Source organism: Bidens hawaiensis, unplaced genomic scaffold (assembly GCF_021521415.1).
Source record: "Bidens hawaiensis isolate Kalapana, Puna unplaced genomic scaffold, B.hawaiensis_p1.1 tig00022929_1, whole genome shotgun sequence".
NCBI classification, from domain to species: domain Eukaryota; kingdom Viridiplantae; phylum Streptophyta; class Magnoliopsida; order Asterales; family Asteraceae; genus Bidens; species Bidens hawaiensis.
In genome coordinates this window covers 268875-294843 of record NW_027493591.1, presented here as the reverse complement: position 1 = coordinate 294843, position 25969 = coordinate 268875, and the positions used below count along the sequence as shown (strand labels likewise).

The 25969-nt window shown below is 35.0% G+C and overlaps 1 protein-coding gene and 1 pseudogene across 2 annotated transcripts; both read left to right on the top strand.

The window, feature by feature from the left end:
- Window positions 1–9083: 9083 nt before the first annotated feature.
- LOC143566637 (UDP-D-apiose/UDP-D-xylose synthase 2-like) lies at window positions 9084–13727 on the top strand. The gene is made up of 9 exons (XM_077053282.1): window positions 9084–9589; window positions 10931–11023; window positions 11157–11264; window positions 11475–11589; window positions 11678–11811; window positions 11912–12013; window positions 12107–12199; window positions 12290–12425; window positions 13330–13727. Exons 1-9 carry the CDS (start codon window positions 9311–9313, stop codon window positions 13440–13442), a joined length of 1173 nt encoding a protein of 390 aa, XP_076909397.1. The 5' UTR covers window positions 9084–9310; the 3' UTR covers window positions 13443–13727.
- A 4041-nt stretch (window positions 13728–17768) lies between these two features.
- LOC143566631 (PH, RCC1 and FYVE domains-containing protein 1-like) lies at window positions 17769–21102 on the top strand (annotated as a pseudogene). The gene is made up of 4 exons (XR_013141267.1): window positions 17769–19732; window positions 19960–20106; window positions 20189–20451; window positions 20913–21102. The product of XR_013141267.1 is annotated as a PH, RCC1 and FYVE domains-containing protein 1-like (transcript).
- The last annotated feature ends 4867 nt before the right edge of the window (window positions 21103–25969 follow it).

Sequence of the window (25969 nt, the reverse complement as noted above, 5' to 3'; positions counted from 1 at the left end):
AAATAACAATCGGTTCCAACCGTTTGAAACCGACAACTTATTAAATGGCCGGCCCGACTGTTTAATGACCTTCAATCATGCAAACCTATAACACGTTTATAAAAATTGTTTTTAGTGATTTAAGAACAATATAAGTACATAAGGCCATGCGTAGTGGGCGGGAAATATGGGCGAAATTGGGCGACAACACGGCCCCCGTGGGCGACAAAAGGGGCGAAAAGGGGGTGGGCGACATATATTTATCGCCTATGCATGCTTCGTTTTTATTATTATTTTAATGGTTGTGAGTGTGATATATGTATATGTATATATATATATATATGGCTACAACACCATTACACCCAAAAAACAAAAACATACATTTTGTCACATGACGCAAAACGCTCCATTTTATACCCCCTCCACTACACATAGCCTAAGGCATACAACTATAAATTGTTGTACCAACTACCATTAAAAGTACTAAAAATCTTTTGGGTTTAATTATGGTATCAACTAAACTCACATTAGTGCACATGTTATAATGTGTTGGATACATAAAAAGATCCGACTTACGCAGATGATTGTTGGTGCCGCAAGGTCCTGATTGGGTCAAGTGGCACCACATTCATCCAAACTGACTGAACATTAATTTTATTTTTTGTTACTCTTTTTGTTTTAACCGACCAAATTCGTATACCCTCACCACCTCAACGCACAGGACTAACGTGACAATGCTCAGGTTTGAACAACACTCATGTTTTAACGACCGACGCCACCCCATTGGTCCACCTCAACTTTTTTTCAGTTTAGAAAGCAACCGAAACCGTAACAGACAAGACAAAAACTAAGTGAATTCGCGTAGACTCGTCGCCTCAACGTCCAAGAGCAACAGCACCCGGGTTTTACAAACATTGCTTGAACCGTAACGAATGTAACCGGCAATGACCGAATTCACGTCGACTCACCGTCGGATTTTACTAACTTCCGAGCACCAACATCCAGGTTTTGCTGCTACTTTTTTTTGTTTTTTATTTTAAACATGTTAATTTAACGAAATCTTTTAGGTTAGTTAAAATATCCACCTATTTCGCGTTGACTCTCCGCTACCACCCTCGGTTTTTACCGAATGAGCGCGAGTAATTTACTATTTAAATATATTATAGTCAATGTTTTTTCGTCCCAAAGTACATCTTGCATTTGTCATGTTGTGTAGTGATGGAGAAAAGATACGCATGGAGTTGCGACTCAAGCAGGGTTAGTTTGGCCTTTGGGCATAACATCACCGTAATGTCCAAACTTGATATTGGTAGATCGTTTATTCTATAATGGGGTAACCTTATAAATTAAAATCAAGTTTTCCAATTTATATAATTAGTGCAACTATTTTTCATCTTAAAAGTCACTCAAATTTAAGTTGTTATTTCAAACTTGCGTAATTATAAGGTTTCCTTGATAACGTTTTGTTCATATTTTTGTATTAGTTCATATTGCTTTTAGCTAAATAAATTGGAATATGTAATGAAACTTAAATGACTTAAAAAAAAAGAAATTTTTTAGTAATTCAATGAAATAAAGAAAAACTTGTTATTATTACATATTTACATAAAGTTTTTCTTAAATATATATTTATTTTAGATTAATTACATTACATAAACTATTCGATTATTTTTTTCTAAACTTTTCACTATAACAAGTTGATATAACAAAAAGGAGCACATCTCAACATTACCCAAAACACGTGAAGCTAATAATTGGTCTCTTGGATTCCACATGAACCACTTGTATTTTATTGTGTTAACTTTTAGTTTTATTAAATTTTTGGTGTGAGCTGTGCTATTTCAAGTATGTTATTGTATTTCAGGTTGTTGAACGTTAATGATGCTTATTGGGGCTAGTTACTAGCTTACATTGACGTTTCAGGATGATCGGGATTGACACGTAGGCATTCCAGAGTTTGAACGAGTGAATGGAGAAAACTTTCGGTCACCAAGCCCCGTTGCGTTGCGTAACGGGGTGAAGACATTGTTGTGTGTTTCCATCTTGATGGTATTCTCGTATCCGAAAGGCTCACTCTAGTAATGAGAATAGTTCCAACAATTGTTTTAAACAAAAAAGCCATTGTCTTTCTATTTTTATTTATGATTTATCTAAAGTTGGCGTATAACATCGGTTTTGGGCTTTTGGTGTACGATTTCTAGACCCAATGTACGATCACGCCACCTACATTATTATTATTTTTTTTGTGTGTGTGTTTCATATTCAAGTGTCCCAAGTTCTAACTTCTAACTCAACACAACCATGCAAACCCATAGTGCTCTAAATATAATGAATACAATGATTTAATTAATGTGTTCATTTTATCACAACAGTGCAAGTACACTATAGTCACGTTTAGTTGATCACAATCAAAAGTTCAATTAATGGGCCAAAAAAAAACTTTGTGACTCCACTTGATCACCTACAACTTCAACTTGATCACAACCATGTGATCTCATTGTTAACTTTTTTATTATGTACATCAATGTAATCTCATAAATCTCATGATGAGACTTTTAACTTTTAAGCAACATGTATGGATTTCTACTTATATCACACACATATAATTCCGTATGAAATTTAGCATACAACTCACCACGTAGTTTATCAAATTCAACCGCATTGCATAAAACGTAGACATATATACTTTCCTACTAGTGGTGTTAAGTCACATGTGCTCTTAGGACCCTAAGTTTTAACATGCCATTTTGCAATTTGTTGACTTCCTAAAAATCAACCATACATCACATGCATTAGTGATGCAAAATTTGGGCATTAAGATTCACACTACAACATATTGATTATTTCTAGTTAACATTTATAGGCTACTATGACACATTTACCGACATTTTAACTAATATAGTTTGTTTTGAGTTCTATATTCTAAGATCTTGACTTGATAACCTGCTTGTATGTCACACCTCGACTTACGGCCTGAACGTGTGACCAACAGTTGGTACCGGTTTTGTAAATGTATCAGAGTTCAGGGGAAGTTCTTAAAAATATATTTTGAAATATTAATTTATTTATAAACTTTTTATTTATAATAAAATATAATATATATATATATATATATATGGGGGATGGATCATGCGAGAAGTGAAATTATAGTGAGAAGTGCGAGAAATAGATCTGGACCATTCAGTATGTCAATCAATGGTTCATAATAAAAGTGTCAAACTTGTAATATATATGAAAGAAAAGGTCCAAGATTATTAATAAAAAAGGGTAATTTAGTCATCAAAGTGTAGACATTTAATATGAAACGTATATAATTAATTACCATCTCTTATTTACTCCAAATTTTCTTTTGGTATTTCTTTAACTAGAAACTTTTAGCCACCAATTTATTTATTTTTGCTTTCATGATCTTAATCATTTGAGATTTAATTTTTTGTCTGTTCAAATTCTAGTTGGGTTGTATTGAGTTCAAAGCAATTTGGTTTGTACGTTGATTAATAGTATCCAAGGTTAATTTCTATTATTATGTTTCATAATAGAATAATTGATTTAATCATATACTGGTTTAATACATATACATTATACATAAAAACATACATCAACTTATCTTAAGTGACTACACAACATTAGTTTTGCCTACACTACATTTGTTATGACAACACAACATTTGAAAATGTCTCTACACTACATATTTTGCCTACACTAAATTTGATATGTTTAAAATACATTAGTTATGACTAGACAACATATGAAAATGTGGCTACACTACACTACATTCGTTTTGCATACACAAACATTGGATACATCTACGCTACATTAATTATTAATATAAAACATTTAAAAGTGTGCCTACACGGCTACACTACATTAGTTTTGCCTACACTATATTAATTATCACTACACAACATTTGAAAGTGAGCTTACGTTACATCAATTTTTCCTACACTACATATGATATGTCTACACCACACTAGTTATGCATATACAACACTTGAAAGTGGACCTACGCTACATTAATTTTGCATACACTAAATTAGTTATGAGTACACATCAATTGAAAGTGAGTCTACATTACATTAGTTTTTCCTACACTACATATGGTATGTTTACACTACATTATTTATGACTATACGATATTTAAAAGTATGCCTACACTACATTACATATCTATATCAACATTACATAAGATAAGCTACACTACATTAGTTATTTAAAATGAAACAAAAAAACTTCACATTTGAGACCAGACAAAAACATATTAGATGGCCATTTGTTAGAATAAAATGATTTTAATTCAAATAGATTTTAATGGTTCAAATTTTAGATGAAATAAATAATAATAATAATAACTTACCATATTTTAGTAACTTATCATAAATTAATTCATTAATGAGTATGAGTTACAAAACAAAAGATGTTATATTTTACTAACATAACCTTGTATTTAAATAATAATAAATTAAAAAAGAAATCATGTGATTGGTTATAATCTCTTCTCGCACTAATAAACGCTTCTGAAATGAACCAAATCATATATATATATATATATATATATTTAAACATTAGTTTATTTGTACATCTTAATGAAACGTTTTGATTTATTAGAAAACTTCTTGGATAATAAATATCCACATGGTTGATTTATAAAATTTGTTTTAGATTTAATAAAACTTGTATAAATATTTCTTTCAATATTTTATTTATTTGAAATTATGAGCCATCTCTACCTTGCGAACATCCACTTCATGAATGGCTCCGATTCTTGATACTTTAATCACCTGAAATGTTAGAAAAATACGTCAGCGATGTGCTGGTGTATACGCTGACGCTAAAATATTTTCTTTTACTTTATTACTCCTCGAGACTACGCCTGCCTCGGCCCATCGTGGCTTAGGAATAATAAAGTTAATACACACATTTATAAATTCAATTCTCTACTCTAGGTCACCTCAGCAAACACCGCAGCGTTCGACTTAGTTAAGTACCCGTAAGTATACACAATGATCGTACTTCCCGCGGGAAAACGTCCTACGATCAGGGTGGTGCGATGTGTCCATCGCGTATTACCACATATGTAAGGATCCAGATATACGTATACCACAGCCTGAGGGCTAGGTTTATACTTTCATTTATAATGGTTTTAGGAACACGTAGTTCCTTGTAAACAATTTTCATATAACATGTTTGACTCGTTTAAAAACAAGTTTGTAAAAGTTTGGGAGCGTATTCACCTTTTCGCTTTGGGATTGGCTTCAACACCGTCCGAGGGTCTTTCCCTTGCTATATCGCACCTGTAGTACGGGTATAGCCTTCTCTTTTGGATCAGCTTCAATACACTATCCGAGTGTCTTTCCTTCTTCTTTGTTATCTCGCACCTATAGTACGAGTATAAATTTTTGTTAGTCGGATATACAATCCGGCTTAAGACCTCTAGTCTCTTTTGTAAAAATCTTTACCTCGATTTTAAATTTCTTTATGAACCTTAGTTCAAAACATCTTTTCTTTATTTTAAACCTTTAGTTTAAAATATTATTTCGTTCTTTTCTTTTTCAAGTTAAAATTCTTTCTTTTAACTTATTTGCTTTTCTTTTCTTTCACAAGATAAACTTCTAGTTAAACTTGTTTTCTTTGTTTAAATTCTACGTTCCTTCTTCATTAAGAAACATATATTTTTCTTTTACTTATTATTTAAGAATAATAAACTTAAATAATATTATCAATTACATATATGTTTGAACCTATAGTCCAAATCATATATCTCTTAATCTTTAGCTTGATATGTTTTCCTTTCTAAAAGATACATTTCCAAAACGTATACTTATATATATATATATATATATATATATATATCATTTATATAAACAATATATATATATTTTCATTTACTTAACATATCTTTAAATATTAACTTAATCTTTATTTAATAAAGGTTATATTATTTTATTTGTTTCTTCATTATTTCTCTCTTTATCATAATAATCATATATTATCTTTATACTTTCTTTGATTTATTTTCTTTTTGTTTATTTTCGAGGTATAGACTATACCCTTGACTAGGGTCTAATCCTTTATTATTTTATTAATATTTTATTCGGGCATTAAGCATACCTTGTTCGGTTTATTATTTTATAAACTCACGGGCAGCACTTCGACGTTTGCATGTATATCGAGAATCTTGATCCACACCTCCTTGTCGCGCTAATCGAGGCACACCGGTCTTCGAATCTCGTCGGCACGCACTTCGGGGCGGGTCGTCGGGGTCGTCTCGGGTCGGCACGTACTTCGAGGCGGTACGTCGGCTCGTCTCGGTTCGGCACGTACTTCGAGGTGGAACGTCGAGTCCTACCGGGTTGGTATTTGGGGTATCGTCGGTTTAATGACACACATTACGAGGTATAACGTTGGGTTTTTGGTATGGAAAACGAGGAGGTCGGTGACACGTTTTACGAGGAAATTTCTAGAGAGAGAAAGTAGTGTGTGAAAATGGATGTGTGAAAATGAGATGCTCAAAGTTGCTATTTATAGAGAATTTCTGGAGACCCGTTGCGGTATGCGAGGGGCCTAGACATAGCCGTCGCGTATCGCGACGTAGCTATGGTGAGTCGCAGGTAGGTTTGCCACGTGGCGGACGCGGTGCCACGTGGCGAGCTTTATGCCACATTGTGACACGTCTCAGTTGGTGTGCCACGTGTTGACACGTGGCATGGCACGTGTCTGGCTATCAGACATCGCCATCGGGATACGCGATGACGTTGCGCCCAAGTACGTCGCGTATCGCGATCGGTCGCGAATTCAGAAATTTTTATTTTTGATCCTTGGACTTTTTAAACTTTGATATTTTTGACCCGATATTTTCATGATGTTACGTTGTAACCCTACATTATATATTCATTTGTTTCGAACCACATATCAATTATCAAACACGCTATATAGGTAAAGTTGTGGGAATTTTGTGAGCAAAGTTCAACATTACCCTTTTAGGCCTAACTAAAACACCATTTCTCATTTTGAGTCAAATATGTGACATTTAACAGCATTTCATTAAAATCATCATTTGAGTTCTTAATCACCATATTTTGATTACGAAAACATTTGCACGGTATGTTTAAACGTGTCATTCATCTTTGATTTACTAGAACTGGAGACCATGTATAACTTAAAACACCCAATTTCATAAATTAGATCAACTCCTTCAAAAACCCACACACCTTGAATTTGATTATATAAGCATGTCTACTTAAACAATTTATATACATCTAAAGAGGCATTATATTCAGAAAAAGTGCACAGTCTCTCCCAAAACACAAGTGTACGTCCATACACAAATCGTTTTATCAACAATGAGGTTTTATGATTTCTAGCTACATTATAAACTTTTGTGACATGTTTCTAACTCATTTAGCAACAAACATTCAGATTTCAATCAACACAAAACCTGATATCATATTAATAAATTTCAATCAAGTTTAAGAGCACATATCCTTTACTCTTTTAAAAACCGGGGTTTTGATCGACACATCCTGCCGATTCAATAAAAAATATGTAACACGACCTACTCAATAATATCATGTTACGAAAACATTCCGTTAATACTTTTTTAAGATTTTTTATTCACGTGTTGTTATTCTATTTTATTTTATATTAACGGTAGTTTTGGCACCTAATTAGAGGCGCGTAAAGGTTAGCTAGCTATTAACGAGAGCATCTCTAATGGTTTTGAAATAAGGACTGCCACCTCACCTACCTTTATCTTCTCTCTCATCATTATCTCTCCTCTACAACCCCACATCTCTCACATAAAGTTTCAACAAATCGGTTTGTAAATTCAAAACATTTTGCACTCTCTCTCTTCCAACAAGGATCCATGTAGGATAAAGATGGTTTGTAGGAGCACCATTGGAGATGCCCTAAGTTAGCATGAAAAGATGATCTATGTAGATAGCAATGGTACAGCTCGAAACAAAAAACTGTAGATAGCAATGGCCGTTCATGTGACTAGTCAGTCAGTGGGTGTAAAACTCATATTCATATTCATATTCATATTCATATTCCTCACTCCACTCTTTCTAGAACAATTACTTTCAATTTATTAATAAAAACAAGTTAACTTTCTCTGTTTCTTTAACCATTAAGTGTTGGGTGTTTTACGACACATGACGTTCCTGCTCGTAAAGTGGCATTTTGCAAATGTGTTAGTAGTGATAAAATGTTGTCATAGTCGTTATCTAATCATTACTCAGTTATTATTTTTCTATTTTCTTTTTTCAATTTGTAATATAAATAAAAGAATAATTTCTTTAAACAATAGCCAACGGTCATGCTTACCCCCCCCACCCCACCCCACCCCACCCCACCCCACTCCACTCAAGTGTTGTGTAGAAAATGCTGTGAACCAAAAAAAAGACACCAAAACCGGCCCAGAGACGGTGTTTCGGACATTTTCCATTCAAAACGCCCGCTATGGCTGGTCTTACAAACATCAATGGAACTAGAATAGAAAGATAATATAAACATTCAACCTATCAAACCTTTTACTTATTATTTAATCTTTGCAAAGGGTTTTTGGTACACCGGTTTCAAGGTGTTGGACAATGTTTTGCCTTTTGAAGTAATGAGGGTTCAAGTCGTATAGTTAGAAATAAATAATCTCACATTTTGTGTATTAACCGATATAACCCAACATTTTAAAATCACTATCAATGGTCCAACCTTTCAACTATTTTCGTCTCAATGGACCTCGTTTATAAACACTTAACATCGTGAAGTTTTTTTTTCTAAGTTTCAAACTGATGTTTTACATTATACCCCTTTAATGTTTAAACCATGCTAATCAACTTCAATTCGATCACAGAACTAATTAAAACCAAACGGGCACATGACATTCTGATTTAATAACGTACGGGTGATGGTTAAGGCTTGAGATATTACAGTTTAAAGTTTGAAACTTGACTCAAAAAAAATTTCTTAAATAAGTCAGAATTAAAGCATTAAAAAAAATATAAAGTTAACGTTTAAATATACGCACCCTGTTGATGGTGGGTTTGTTTTAGACGAGGCTAAAGAAAATAAAAACCAAACCGACACAAAGTCTCACGTTTTTCACCATGTGGTGTTTACACCATCATCACCATCTACGTGGCATCACCATGTCATTTTATTTCTATACATGCAAATATCTAAATTCACAAATTAACGTCACAATTAACAGCCACGGGCCCACCACCCTCTCTCCCTTTATATACCCATCATCTTCCTCCATACCTCTAACGCCATATCCAAATTTCAATTCACACACACAAACGGTTCACAATAATAATATTATTAATACAGGATGACGTCAGCAGCGTCGGCGAGAGTAGATCTGGACGGAAATCCGATAAAGCCGTTAACAATATGCATGATCGGCGCCGGAGGATTCATCGGCTCGCACTTGTGCGAGAAGCTGATGGCTGAGACACAGCACACTGTGTTAGCAGTCGATGTGTATAATGATAAGATCAAGCATCTGCTTGAACCGGAGTCTCTGCCTTGGACCGGTCGCATCCAGTTCCACCGGCTCAATATTAAGAACGATTCTCGCCTTGAAGGCCTCATTAAATGCTCTGATCTGGTAAATTATCACTTTATCTTTACAGATTCGTGTAATTTGATGCTTATTTTGCATTTTTTACTGTCAGTATTTGACAATTTGTGATGTTTTCTGTCAATTGTTCAGATCTGCATTTTGGTGTTAAATAATGTGTTTTGAGTGGAATTTGAGTTATATTAAGTTGTTAATACTGAAATGATTGATTAGATGATTAGAATATGTAATTAACGGCTTGCTAATTGCAGAGATCGTAGTTAAGGTGAATGTGAGAATCTGTTCAGGCATTTGATTTATTTTATTTTAATTAGGTGAATCTGTGAATCGTAGTTAATAAAGCGAATCGGTTCATTTGATTTGATTTGATTTCACATTTTAACTGTTAGTAATTGTGATTGTTGCTGTTAATTGTTCTGGATCTGCATTTTCGTGATTTATTGGTTAATTGTGAGTTTTAGAGTGAGAATTTGAGTGATGTTAAGTTGTTCAGTGATGAACAGTTCAAGGCTAACTAATTGCGGAGAATACTGAAATTATACACTAGGATATGTGATTAACGGCCAGCTAATTGTGAAGATCGTGTTTAATTAGGCGAATCTGTGCTGGCATTTGACATGTTTTAATATCTGTTCATGTTTAGACTGTTACTAAGGCGAATCTGTTCAGGCACTTGATTTATTTTTTTTTTCCTATTCATGCTTAGACAGTAAATCTGAAATTAACAGTTAGCTAATTGCAGAGATCATATTCAGTAACACGAATTTGTTCTGGTGTTTGATTTATTTCGTTTTCTGATGCATAGACTATTAATTTAGCATATGATTTTATTTTGTTATCTGTTTATGTTTTGACCATTAATCTAATATAGCATTTTTTTTAGTTTTGTTTCTGTTCATGTTAGACAGTAAATCTGAATGTATACATTAGGATGAGTAATATAACAGTGCAGAGATCATATTCAATTTGACAAATCTGCTCCGGCATTTGAGTTATTATGTTTTCTGTTTGTGTTTAGGCTGTTAATCCAGCATTTGGTTTATTGTGTTTTTTGTTCATGTTTAGACTGTTAATCTAGCATCTGATTTATTTTGTTTTCTGACAAGTGTTTAGAGTTTAGACTGTTAATCTAGCATCTGATTTGTTTAGTTAACTGTTAGTGTTTAGACTGTTAATCTAGTTTTTAATTATTTTAATTTCTGTTTATGTTTAGAGTTTAGACTGTTATTGTAGCATTTGATTTATTTTGTTTTTTGTACGTGTTTAGACTTTGTTAATCTAGCATTTGATTTATTTTGTTTTTTGTTCATGTTTAAGATTGTTCACTATTAGTATAGTATTTGACTTATTTTATCCGTTTATGTTTAGACTGTTAATCTAGCTGCAATCTGCACACCGGCGGATTACAATACTCGTCCTCTTGACACAATTTACAGCAATTTCATCGATGCGCTCCCTGTGGTACGATTTACGGTTTTATAGCTTTAATTTGACGTTTTTATGTATTATAAACTATTCTACTGTTTTTGATGTTTGATTATATGAAGTATTCTATGACGTTTTATGGATCGTTAGTGTCATCTTCGTCTGTCAGGTCAAATACTGTTCGGAGAATAACAAGCGGCTCATTCACTTTTCCACTTGTGAAGTATATGGGAAAACTATCGGTAGCTTTCTTCCCCAAGATAGCCCTCTGCGTCAGGTAAAGATTCAGATTCATTTAACTTATTCTTAATTAAGATTAGTTGTTTGTTAAAATAGTGTTTTCATGCAAACACAAATCAGGATCCAATTCATGGTAGTATACTAGTGTGAACCTAATCTATAAGATTTGGTTGATAAGCATCTGTTCAGAGTAGTGTATAACATTTTGTGGTAGTTAATTTAGTTAATGAATTGCATCCACTTACAGGATCCTGCTTATTACATTCTGAAAGAAGACACATCCCCTTGCATTTTTGGCTCAATTGAGAAACAAAGATGGTCTTATGCATGTGCAAAACAGTTGATCGAGAGGCTCATCTATGGTGAGCATACTTGTTTTTGAAATAACCTTATTGTTAAAACTAATGATATCCACGTGGCATGCTCTTATTACTTTCATTTCATATGCAGCCGAGGGTGCTGAGAACGGTCTTGAGTTCACCATTGTCAGACCTTTCAACTGGATTGGTCCTCGGATGGATTTCATTCCCGGGATTGATGGTCCGAGTGAGGGTGTTCCCAGGGTTCTTGCATGCTTTAGCAATGTATGGTTAATTAATTAACTAACTTAATTTCATCGTTTTGAGTTCAAAATGTTTATAATTTTGAGCTTTTTGATTTTATTTTTGCTGATAAATGTTTCAGAATCTGCTCAGGCGTGAGCCTTTGAAGCTTGTGGATGGTGGTCAATCGCAAAGGACCTTTGTTTATATCAAAGATGCTATTGAAGCTGTTCATTTGATGATTGTATGTTGATGTTAATGTTACAGACTTGATTTCCTTTCAAATCTCTAAATATATAGACACTGAATTCTTGACAATTGATGATGTCATTTTCAGGAGAATCCTGCTAGAGCTAATGGTCATATCTTCAATGTGGGTAACCCTAACAATGAAGTTACTGTTAGACAACTTGCTGAAATGATGACCAAGGTAATGTAACATTATCTTTTCACTCAAATATTTATATAGATTAAAATGTTATTGGTATTCCGTATGGTGTAATTTAGTCGCATATTGCAGGTATATGCAAAAGTAAGTGGAGAGAATTCTATTGAGACCCCAACCATTGATGTAAGTTCTAAAGAGTTTTATGGTGAAGGGTATGATGACAGTGACAAGAGGATTCCAGACATGACCATTATAAACAAACAATTAGGTACTTAGCCCACTTGATCCTTGTTTCTTGAGTAATGTTTCATGAAATTGAGTTATTTCTACTTATGATGGGGTTTTAGATGTGGTGAGATGGGTGGGTCAGACGGTTTGGTTAATGGGTCGAAATGGAGGTAATGTTCCATGACTGGTATTATTTGTTAGCCTAAACTGAACCGAGTGTTCAGTGAACTGTTTGGTGGAAAGTCTTTTTATGTTTGTTTGCTTGATGAAGGAACGGACATGAACACAGATTTTTGTTCACTTAGATAGGCAATCGAACATGAACACAAAGGCTGTTCGATCATATACATTTGTGAACGTTCATTCATTTCTGTTCGTTATGTTTATTTATGTTTGTTTATATCTTTCTATTCGTATTTGTTCGTTTATATCTTTTTATTTATATTTGTTCATTTGGTTCGTTTAAATATTCATTAAAATTTATATATTGCTGATATTGATTTAAAATCGATTTGAATTTCATATTTAGAATCGATTTAAAACCTTTATTAATATCTTGTTTACTTTTTAAATATTGGATGCAATTATCATATGCTATTTTCAACTTTAATTTGGCAATACTTTACTCTTAGTAGGTATTTTATTATGTTCGTTTGTGTTTGATTGTATTCATTTGTGTTCGTATATCAACAAATTAACATAAACAAACATGAACTAGAAAATCTGTTCATGTTTGTTCGTTTGGTCGGTTAAAGTTAAACGAACGAACACGAACAAGCCTCTTTTGTATTCGTTTGGTTCGTTTACAAACTTAACTATTAGTAGCGTGAGAGTTTTGTTGAGATGGGTGGGCCCGAAACTGGAGTAACGTTTCGTGAACGGTATTATTAGTTTTATAGAACAGTAATTTACGATAATAATTTCCGTCTGTTTGAATGGTACAGGGTGGGATCCAAAGACATCACTCTGGGACTTGCTGGAATCCACACTTACCTACCAACACAGGACATATGCTGAAGCAGTGAGGCAGTCAATTGCAAAACCACTAGCCAACTAGAAGTGTGGTTCTGGTTCTTATAATCTGTGTGCAGTCCTACTGTGTAAGAGTTTTGTAGAAACTGTTGATCATGTGTTGGTTTATTTCGTCGTGTGAGACTATAATGTGTAGTAAGGGAACTCTGCTTGTATAATTGCAAAGATACCTACTTCCCCTGGCAGTGTGCTATGGGGTGAGGTTGGTGTTGTTTTTCGTCTCTTTTATGTTTTGCTCGAGCGCAAGTGTCGTATTCTTTCGTTAGGTCTCGTCTAGACCTTGTCATAATTTAATAAGTTATTTGTTAAATATCGAATTGCTGTGGCCGAATTTGTCATATAATGTTAGCTAATACGAACTGTTGAAGTGGCTTAACATTTTTAAGTGCAAGTATCATTAAGTTTCTACTTAGATTTGACAAGGTAATTTGAAAATTGTTAATATTTGAGCTAACAAACAACGTGTATTAAGTAATCTAAAAAATGTTTGTATCTAAGCTAAGAAATCGTATATGGTCTGATTCGTATGAGTGTCGGTTTTTGTTTGCTAGTCATACGATTCGTATGTGTGTCGGTTTTTGTTAGGGTCATATGACTCAGTTTTCGTCAGTAATCGTTGACCGATTCCTTACAACTCATATGCCATCTGCCCATCCATACGACTTCAATGTATTATTTTTTTAATGATATAAACTGCTAGTTTTCAAACGGATCTTTTTCAAGTTATGTTTATGTTCATATATTTTCCTAATGGATGGTTTAAAACAACTATTTTTCCAAGTTGTCTATGTTTGTTTTATTCAATGTTTAAATTTTTTTTTTTAATTAATCCCACTTTTTCTCATTATATAGAAACATAGATATTACATAGATGTTTAATTGTGTATCAAGTGAAATAAATTATTACCGAAATCTTGTATCGTGCTGAATATTTTGTTTTTATGAGTCGTATGACCCAAGACGAGTCGTATAGGTTATACGACTCATATAAAAGCCCGGTCAACGGCATGTATGAAATTCTTGTACGGTGTCGGGCACAGAAAAGTTATCCAATTCGTATCATTGACTATAAACGACTCGTATCGAAGGTGTCTTGCAAAAGCTGAGAGGGTGTTTGGATAATAGAACCCAAACTCTCCTATGCGTTGTGCTTAACAGCTGCTGGAACACATGCCCTCCTTAGGTTGAAAACATGTTAGTATTCACCACAACACAAAACACATGTTCTAATAAAAAAACAAAAGTATTCTCTTTTTGTAACAAACTAACAATATGAAGCTATTATCCATATCCTTAGGCATATAACTCATATAGATTGGTTTAAAACTCATAAGTCGTAGATAACAAGAATTTTTTTGCATCCAAGCTCTGACCTTTATAAATATCCTTACAAGGACCAGACCCCCTTGCACTATCCTAAATAGTATAAATTTGTCGTGTCTGGACGACTGACGAGGTAAACATCATGTGTACACATATGGAGGTAATAGGTGGAAATGAGGGAGATTGCTCAGTTGATTGTGTAGTATGATTTACATGTTGCCTTTTAATTTATTACTTGGTTCTGTTAAGGAAAACGTTGTTGTTTCTTCATAAGGGAATTTGATTTTTAAGTTCAAGGTCTTAGCTTTTTTTGTTAATGTCCATAAGTAACAGATCAGTTGATATAAATTTGAGTTTTCATTCCAAAAGGTTTTAAAGATTGGGCATATATATTCCCAAACAGCTCTAAGAACATTCTCAAGTGTAATCTTTTGAAGTTGGTTAGGCAGATTCTCAAACCTTCTTTGTTAAGTTATGTATATGTTTTTTGTATGCAAATGTTCTTGTTTATGGTTTAGTAATAGTCTAATATCATCTTATTATATTGGTGTTTTCTGAATCACTATGTAGTTTTTCATGAATAATTATTTTAAATTCAAGTAGCTTGTTAAACTGCAATAGTTAGTTTATCATGTTATTGTATATAATCAAAGGGACACACATGGCAATATTTTTTATGTCTGAAACAAAAAAAAAATGTTAAAATACTAAATAAATTAAAGGAAATTTGCTAACACTAAAACTATCAACATAATTATCTTGCGATTAAACAACCATAAGTATCGAGGAGAGTGGATGAGGTTACTTACAAATTCGAAGTCTTGGAGAAACTAATCCCTTGACAATGTTGTACATTCTCCTATGGTTATTAATAACCAATTGGCATGTTTGTCACAACATTTGACAAGAGCAAAAGGAAAGCATCAACTAAATTGAAGATACGCGTTTCTTAATTAAAACCGATATTCACTAATGTTGTTCAAGGCGTGTTTCACAAACATTCCTGATTCGTGACAGGTAGACCAGTCAACAAATAACTATGAAATATTTGTTTGTATTTAGCGACTTAACTGGTTCAAGCCTGGAAAAGCCAAAACATTTACTGAACCCTTGGACTAGTAGTTAAACCACTCTATCTGACATAACCTATAGTAACTATCTTAATACTAAACTGGCCTTCACTAACTAAAGGAAGATTCATTGTTGGCATGCAGGAGATTAATATCCTTAATAACGTTAAATTGTTATGAAAATACAATTTATCGTTATAGGGTTTGGATCAAATACAAATAAAATTAACATGCTAATTGTAAGAATCAAACAAAGTAATTATGTAATTACATCATAGAGTAATTATGTGGCAATTTCATAATTACTCTATGATGTAATTACATAATTACTCTACTTGATTCTCACAATTAACACGTTAATTTCGTTTGTATTTAACATTCTCTAGTCTTTGTATTAACGTACAATCTAAAGATACCTTACAAGCATAACAAATCCATATCTTGAATATATGTATGTATAATATTCATAAACTTGTTAAAATAGGCTAGAATTTCTTAGAGCGCCATCCGGGTAACGAGCGCCAAAGGATGAAATATGTTGTAAGCTAAATCAAATGTTGCCATCCAGGTCAAATAATAACCTTGATTTATTTATTTGGTTTGAGTATAGATGTAACATTATATTAACACATAAAATGAGTAATCCTAGTTGAAAAAACATAATATAAACAGTGATCGGCCTCCAAACTAGGAAACCTTTATTTTGATGACCAATAATTATTTTTATGCCTTTGCCGATCACCAAATTTGATATCCCTTTTGCAAATTCTCTCTCTCTCTCTCTTTCAGCCGATCGTTCTCTCTTTCATACACAATTTTCCGGTCAAAATCTTCGAATTTAAACCCCCTTCTTTAACCGGTGAACGACGGCCGCCCACCGAACCACCACATTCAAATCATCACTGCCGCGATTTCTTCCCTGCTCGTCCCATGCAACCACGGTCTCATCAATGTAAGATACATTCGGAACTTATAACTATTCTTTATGGGTGTGCGTCCGAAACCGAAAAAACTAAGCCGATATATCTGAACCGAAGCAAAACCAACGGTCTGGTGTTACGTTTTTTATAAAAACCGAACTTTTGTTTGGTTTCGGTTTTGCATGTAACTAAAACCGGAAAATTTGAACCGAGCCAAAAGGCTTAATATACAGTTTAATGCAAATATTTTAGCCTAAATGTTTAATAATAACAAAATTATGAACTAACAAACAAAGAATTTACCACTAAACTCATGATTTTGGGCCAGTTGTTTTTTAGCCCAAAACTTTTAAAACTATATGACAAGATTGAAAAAATTGAAATGGAACCAAAGACGACTAGAAACCAAAATAACAGAAACCCAACCGCTTTTACAAACTTAAAAACCAAAATTTCGATTTTAGCCTAAAATAACCCCGACCCATGCACACCCTGCTATTTGAGAGCACGGCCGGCAAGAAGAAATTTTTTTAGACCTAAAGTAACAGGAACATTTTGTTGGGTTTAAATAAGTTAATTTTAATTGGTCTTACTTGGTTATGATTTGAGTTGTGTAAAAAATTTTTGTATAAAAGTAAACTTAAAAATGTATCAAATAAGTCTAGTTACCAATATGTTTTGGTTAGATGTCATACCCATTTGTCACTAGACCATGCTAGTAGTTATGTAATTGTATTGAAACATTGATTATACATAAATTTTTTTTCATAAAAAACATATATTTTTTCTTTAAAAAAAATTTAGGACTAGCGGGTTGTCAGACCTGTAACCGTCAGACTACCCTGCCACCTATAAGGCCGGCCATGTCTGAGAGAAATCAATATAGCCCGTAACTTGTTGATACTGGGACTGGATTTCCACATAAAATGCCTAGTAATTCATTTAAGATTCAATTAAATTGATTTACAAGGTTATATGTTATAAAATTTAACTAATTCTTTTGTGTTTACAGTGTGACAGCTCTCAAATGTGGCACCCATGCAAATAAGAACAAGCAATGCAGACGGTTTCAGGATCAGCGTATCAAACACACCAACCACACTTCTGGTTACGACGACATCGAATCACTAGGTGATGTTTTCCTATGGGGAGAGATATGGTCCGACGTGGGCTCCACTGACACCTCTTCAAACACACTCCCATCAAAAAGTGACGTCACCGTTCCTCGTCTCCTAGAGTCCAACGTTGTCATAGACGTCCACCAGATTGCTTGTGGCGTTAGACATTTTTCCCTTGTAACAAAACAAGGTGAGCTTTTCACCTGGGGCGAGGAGTCCGGTGGCCGCCTCGGCCACGGCCTCGAACAGGACTTCGGTCGACCTAGGCTGGTTGAGTTTCTAGCCGTTACGAATGTCGAGTACATCGCGTGTGGCGAGTTCCACACGTGTGCTGTTTCCACTTCGGGTGATTTGTACACGTGGGGGGACGGGTCCCACAATGCGGGCCTTCTCGGCCACGGGACGGACGCCAGTCATTGGATACCGAAGCGGGTTTCGGGCCCGCTTGAAGGGTTGGTGGTTTGTTCAGTCGCGTGCAGCACGTGGCATACGGCCCTTGCGACCGTGGACGGGAAGCTTTTTACGTTTCGTGACGGGACGTTTGGCGTTTTGGGGCACGGGGATCGGGTGAGCGTTAAGTATCCGCTTGAGGTTCAGTCGTTAAATGGGTTGAAAGCATTGAAAGTCGCGTGCGGGGTGTGGCACACGGCTGCGATCGTGGAGATTACGAACCAACATGGGGGGCTTTCGACGTCTCGAAAGCTGTTTACGTGGGGGGATGGCGAAAAACATCGGTTGGGTCACGGAAATAAGGATACGTATTTGAAACCGACGTGTATTTCCGCGTTAATCGACTACAACTTTCATCAGCTCGCGTGTGGGAACACTATGACATTAGCGCTTACTACATCGGGCCATGTTTTTTCGTTCAGTAGTACCTCGTACGGTCAGCTAGGCAACCCGCAATCAGATGGGAAACTGCCTGCATTGGTGCAAGACGGGTTAGTGGGCGAGTTTGTTGAAGAAATCGCGTGTGGGGCGTACCATGTTGCGGTTTTGACATCGAGAAGTGAAATATTTACATGGGGAATGGGTGCGAATGGGAGTCTCGGGCATGGGGATTATGAAGACCGAAAAACACCGACTCTCGTTGAATCGTTAAAAGATCGGGTCGTTAAAAGCATATCGTGTGGCGCGAGTTTCACCGCGAGTATATGCATACATAAGTGGGTGCCAGGGGCAGACCAATCGGTTTGCTCGGGTTGTAAACAAGCGTTCGGGTTCACAAGAAAGAGACATAATTGCTACAACTGTGGGTTTGTACATTGCCATGCGTGTAGGTCTCGTAAGGCGTTAAAAGCCGCACAGGCTCCGATTCCTGGGAAACCGCATCGCGTGTGTGATTCGTGTTATGCAAAACTTATTAAAAAAACCCCGGACATTGGAATCGCAAGTGGAAATACATTTAGTTACCATAGGAGGTTTGGTAGTCAAACGGGCCAAGATGGAAGTAGGAAAGTCGGGCCGGCCCCGGGCCCAGCTCGTACATCCAGGCTTTTAATGTCACCCAACATCGAACCGGCTAAGTACTTGGAAATCATGTCAGCCATGTACGGGCCGAAATCAGGTTCTTATTCGTCAGTAAGATCTTCACAAGTTCCTTCATCTCAACAACTAAAGGATATTACATTTCCGAGTTCGATTGGCAGTGCTTTCCGACTGGCTGCCTCATCATCGTTTCATATGCAGACTCCGTTTATGCCGGCACAACAGCTGCCACCTCAACCTCAACCGCCACCTCTGCCAGCCAGTAGCAGGCTCGGTTCAAGAAGACCGATGACGCCTTCATGCTCGGGCTTGCCCATGTTCTCGAGGGGTGTCATTGATAATCTTAGCAAGTCAAATGAGCTGTTGAACCAACAGGTGTCCAAGTTGCAGGGTCAAGTACTATTTTTTCCTTAACATGTTGTGTTCGGGTCAAAATGGGTTGTTTTTGAAATAAAAATTAATAATTTGATTCAGGTCAAAACAGGTGTTATGGGAAAAATGAGTTTGGGTCAAAATGATTTATTAATCTGGTTTGGGTCAAAATGGATTCGGTTTGATATGAGTCATTCTATGAAAAGTTAAAAATATCAAAACTTATACTTTGTGTTCGTTATAAATGGTAGGTGAAAAGTTTAAAGAGGAGCACCGAACGTCAAGATGCAGAGATTCATAAACTGCAAACTTATGCTGAAGAGTCGGCGTCATTAGCATCAGAACGAAATTCAAAGTGTCAAGTTGCTGTGGATATCCTCAGATTTGTCAAATCTAAGGTATTTTTATTATTGTATCTATATGTTTGTAGCTTTTGTAATAAACAAGTAGTTGATGAAATTAAATGATGTTTTATGGTAGTTAAAGACGTTGACCGAAAAGCTGCCTCCTGATATATCTGAAGATGAGACCATAAAATCGTTAACGTTTAAAGTGGATGACTTCCTACAATCTCCCTCAAGGAAAAATTCAAGGAGAAGGCAATCCAGGAGTGAAGAGAGTGATAATGAATCTTGTGTTGGCGAGGAAACGAAAGAAGTTGTTGAACAATTTGAACCGGGTGTATATGTAACTCTCGTCGAATTTCCAAATGGCACCAGAAAGTTCAAGCGAGTTAAATTCAGGTACATTTCTATAACACGTTCACCTTAAAATGTATGTTCAATTTTGTCACACAAGTGTAACTATTTATACAACAAACAAACGTAGCAGTGAAATCTCATTCATAGCAAGCTACTGGAAGGGTCCGGGTGGATAGAATGGGAAATGCCTTTCTTCCATCCCAGAAGATAGAGAGAATGCTTATGCTAAATCCCTGGCTCCAAAAACCTTCTTTTGACATGTAAAGTATAATAGCGGGATAACATGAAGTGTCAACGGGGGAATAAAAAAACAACAAAACAAAAGGTACTAAAAAATAACAATTATAAACTACTGATAACACAAAATGGTAAGAAAACTATACTGGTTAAAGATTAAAAAAAAAGCAGAGAGATTTATCATTACGAGTTCATAAATACATGAATCTATATATATATACATACATACATATATATATATTCTCATGTACATATCTAAAATGCAGCAAAAGAAAGTTTGGGGCGGAGCAGGCGGAAGAATGGTGGAAGGAAAACAAAGAAAGGGTGATGATGAAGTATAATAACCGATCAAGGTCACATCGTGGCGCGAGTACATCTGCAGCTCAACCGCCACCTGACCAGGACCCATCTGCATCTACGTAGCTTAGCCACTTAACAAAATTCAGCAGGTTGGCCTTCACTAGATTAGATAATTTATGTTTTTGTTTTTACTAATTTGGGTCACACGTGAAAGAGGCAGCAGTGTGGAGATGTAATATTAAACTTCTAACATGTTAGTTAATGTATAGTTAAAATCAAAGAATTATAACCCAAGGACCATCCTGTTATTACTGAGTTGCAACATGAAAACAAATATCAGATAGCTTCACTTGTATGTGTTTTGGATGATTGTTTTTCTCATGGTCTAACCTTGGTTGTTGTTTTGAGTCGGACCTTTTGTGTCTTGTTTTTGTTAAACGAATGTGGCAAATTCTAACATGCCCTCGAAACGTGACACGAAAATAAATAGGTTTAGGGTTGGTTGATATAATCAGTTTATAAACAAGCTGACCCAATCGATTTTTTCAGGTATCATGCCCACTAGTGACTAGAGGTGAAAAAAAAACCCAGTTCTGGACCCGACCCTACCCGCGGGTACGGACCGGGCTTTGGGTTTCCCCCGGAACCAGAACCGGCCCGGACGCAATGGAATTGGTTCCGCCAATACCCGGTCAAAACCCAAAACCCGAAAAAAACCCAGTGAAACCTGTCAAATATCCAACTATACCTGGAACCGGTTCCTACCCACCTTATAGTGTTCATCGTGAGATGGACGGGTCAGATGGGTTTGTTGTTGTGTTGAAATGGGGTAATGTGTAGTATTGTAGTATAATAATCTTTCATAATACTCAATAGTAACTAAAGTAGTAACGCATTGTTATCTTGTCTTGAATTCGTAATCTGTAGATTTTAGGCTGTTCAACTAATACAAATTCAAAATTAGGCCTACTTGTTTCAACCAACAAAAAGTTGAAACGGGCCCATTAGTGTGAAAAAAAAAAATTGAATTTCAAGAGTAGAGAGTTGAAAGAGTAGAAATATATGAAAATATAAAGGATTTGAGTGATATATATAAGATTAATTATTATTATTATCACATTACAAAAAATAAAATTATATCTACGTGTATCTATCTACATAAGGTCTATCAAAATATCCCACATGTCACTCGTTGGTTGCTTCCCACCTCTCATAAGCCACCTGGTTGTTTGATTTGAGATTTGAGGCTTCTTATGTATTTGATCATATGGGTCTCACTAAACCCGGATATAATTAAATGAGTTACAACATCTCATTTATTTGTGAAATTCTTCAATTATCAAACAATAATTTCCGTGAGTCATGAGTCTCACCTAACCCGGATATCCTTTAAACGGATTATAACATCTCGTTTTTTGTGAAATAACCCCTTAATTATCAAACAATACAGATCTCACCGGGTTATAACATATCATTTAAGTTTAAAAAATAAGCAGGTCATGGGTCTCACAAAACCCGGATAGCCCTTAAACAGGTTATAACGTCTTATTTATTTGCGGAACACTTTCATCATCAAACCTAAGTTAAATTCTTTCCTCTACATATTCTTCGTCGCCGGTCTATCCACTCCATTACCTGTTCACTTCCGATTACCACCTGCCATCGTCAACCCCCCCCCCCTATGCATCAACCACCATCGTCGCCTACATCAATCACCTCTTTTTCATACGACAAGTATTTGTGTTCATGTTTGTTCGTTTAAAAGAGTCAACATGTTGTTTGTTTATGTTTATTCATTAAAAATCTAAAAACCATACACATCTTAATTGAAATAGTCTAAACGTTAAAAAATATAATGAACATAACAAACTAATATACATATGTATTAAATGAAAACAAAACTACATTAAAAATATAAATAAATCATTACAAAATATAAAATAACAAAACAATTTAAAAACCTACATAAACTCTCTATCACGTTACTCAAACCAGTGAACACTTAATTAAAACCTTGTAATAATTTAATGAATTGAAAATAAGATTGTAACCTTAAAGTGAAAGCAATCACGGGTAGAGGTACACAAATCGGGTTTTTCAAATACCCGGGTTCGGGTATGGAACCGGGTTCGGGTATGACTGGGTATTGGAAAATCGGGTATTGGTAATAACCGGGTAGGGTTCAGGTCCGGGTATTGCCTCTAAAAACCATACCCTATGCATCGGGTTCGGGCAGGGTATAAAACCGGGTATTCTAAAACCGGGTATTTGAATACCCCATTTTCGGGTATTGAAAAAACCCTATTTGTGGGTTTTTTGGGGCTTTTTTCTGGGTATTTTTCGATTATATATTGGATTTTTTAATAGGTTGCACTTTTTATGAGTATTTTCGGGTATTTTTAAGGTATTTTTCGGGTATACATCGGGTATTGGAAAAACCCGGTTCCGGGTATGAAACCGGTTCGGGTTTTTGGGTATTACCGGGTACAAATCGGGTCCGGTTCGGGTTCGGGTTTTAGTGGCGAAATGCATACCCTATCCGTACCCTACGGGTAAGGTCGGGTTCGGGTATTAAAAACCCGGGCATTAAAAAAACCGGTTCCGGATTTTCATTTCGGGTCCGATTCCAGATTCGGGTTTTTTGTGCACCTCTAATCACGGGTCACTTTAGCTTTTGAGGAAGATTCTTCTCTACACTTGCCTTCTCTGTTTGTTCTCCTCCAAGAGATAAATGCCACGATTAATATTGTCAGCTTCGAAACACACCTTTAAGTGGGTCCTCGAATGCATTCAACCCGTCAATGACTTCAATTCATATTATCTTTTTATTCAGGATTTGATACAATAAAAAAAACCATTATTTGGTATAGCAACAACGATTATTTCATTTTCTTTATTTTTTAGCCACGTGCAAATAAAACAGTTTATTATTTATATTATTTTGTTGTTGTAAGTACAAGTGTATTGAAAGCGTTGGTTAACAGAAAAAAATTACGACACGTCACTACACATATGTGGAAGAGGATTAACTAACAAAACTTTCAAATTGGTATAATGGTTTTAAGTTATAACCAAACATTAGATAAAAGAAAAAGAGAAGGAAAAAAATATGTGATTAGTTAGTTTGCAAGTGACCCTGCCTTCTTTTTGTCCATTGCTTGTCACTGAAGTAGCGCTACCTCTCAATAGCGCCTCCTCCCTTGATGCGTAATGGTGTGTGACGCCCTTTGGTGATGCATGATGTGTGACACCATTGGTGGATCAATGTATTTTTTTGCAGGGGGGTCATCGTTTTTAAATCTCGAATTTTATAGAGTCAAATATAAAAAAATTGGGTCAGTTCAACTATTAGGGTTAAGTAAGGTTCATCACATAATAAACATACACTATAATAAATAAAAATACAAACTCTTTGTGCATGTAAACATAGGTCACTTCCTCCGATAAACATAGGTGTATTTGGGACATCGATGTACGTGTACATATCTTTGTTATTTCATAATACATAAAAGCTTGATAATACTAACTAATTAAAAAGAACCGCATGATTGTTTACGTGGTAAAAACTTTTTTGAATTTCATAAGATTTTAAAATTATATTATAGCTAGTCAATGTCCAATATCAAGCCCAACTAAAACCATAATTAAAAATGAGTTGTCCCTTTTTTTTAAAAAAAATTTGACATGTTGAAGAACTTTAACGTGCATATAAATGTTGAAGAAACTTTTGTGAGAAAAAACGAAAAGTATTTTGGTTTTTTATGGTAGTTGCCCTTAAAAATATTCAAAAACCATACAAAACAAGAATCAAACATGGAATATCCGGATCTAGGCTAACAATCAATGCCTTAACCACTCCATCACTTTTCTAGTTTAATTTATGGGTGCATTCCAATTTTAAGAAGGTGCACCGTATATTTTATAGAGTTTTTGGTTAAAAACTCATATTTTATATATAACATTACACTAGTTTTGAAATTCGTGGGTACCCATGCACCCCCGACTAAAAGTAAATCCGGCCATGGATGGTACCCACTACACATAGTAAAACACATCACTTAAAACAAAGGACGCTTGTAATAAATTAGCTGATGATGAATTTGGTTACTTCATCACCTACCTTAAAATGGAAGTAAACACCAATCACTTTAGCTTTTATAAGATTCTTTTCAATTTGTTCCACTCCAAGAGATAAACGCCATAGTTAATAGCATGGGTCCCTTAATGCATTGAATTCATCAATATTTTGCTTGCTAAAATTTGGGATTTGCATTTTCTTAATATGACAAAAATAAACTAAACTCGCCAAATTTAACATTGATCCGCCAACAAAAACCAAAATAAACATGAGAGACAAATAAATATTTTTTTTTTGGTATATTAAGGCTCTCTCTATAGCGAAACCCATAAAAGAACCATAAATTAACTAACACGTCACATTTTTCTGAGTAAACGTTCTCTAAAAATGTCTTCACTGAAAGGCTAGGTTGTAGCTAAAACGTCTGCGATAAAAGAAAACCCCTACAATAAAACAATATATACCAATTTATATTTAAACAAAGAAATATATTTTAAAAAAAATAAAGTAATAATAAATAAATGTTTTATATTGGGTAAGTTGTTGGTAAATGGAGTGAATTTAAAGAAACGAATATACTCACTCTTTTGCTGGATCCAATGCATATGGGTAACTGCACTCCACCTGTTCGACAAATATCCTCAGTCACGCAACCCACACCACGACACCTCCATTTTCACCTAGCCAACACAAAAAGTAAAACACACATATACAAAGAGTTTTTTTTCAAAAGAGTATCGGTGAAAAAACTATTTATCGAAATAGTAGTGTCCATTTAAAAATATTTACCAAAATGATATTGTTGGCTAGCTTTATGTTTCTCACCCCTACTTTTATTGGATAGCTAAAATAGACCCATGCCATGTCTTTATTTTCTTTTTATTTAAAAAATATAGTGTAAATATCAATCTAAATTAATACTCCATTCTAAAAGTACACGGCTAT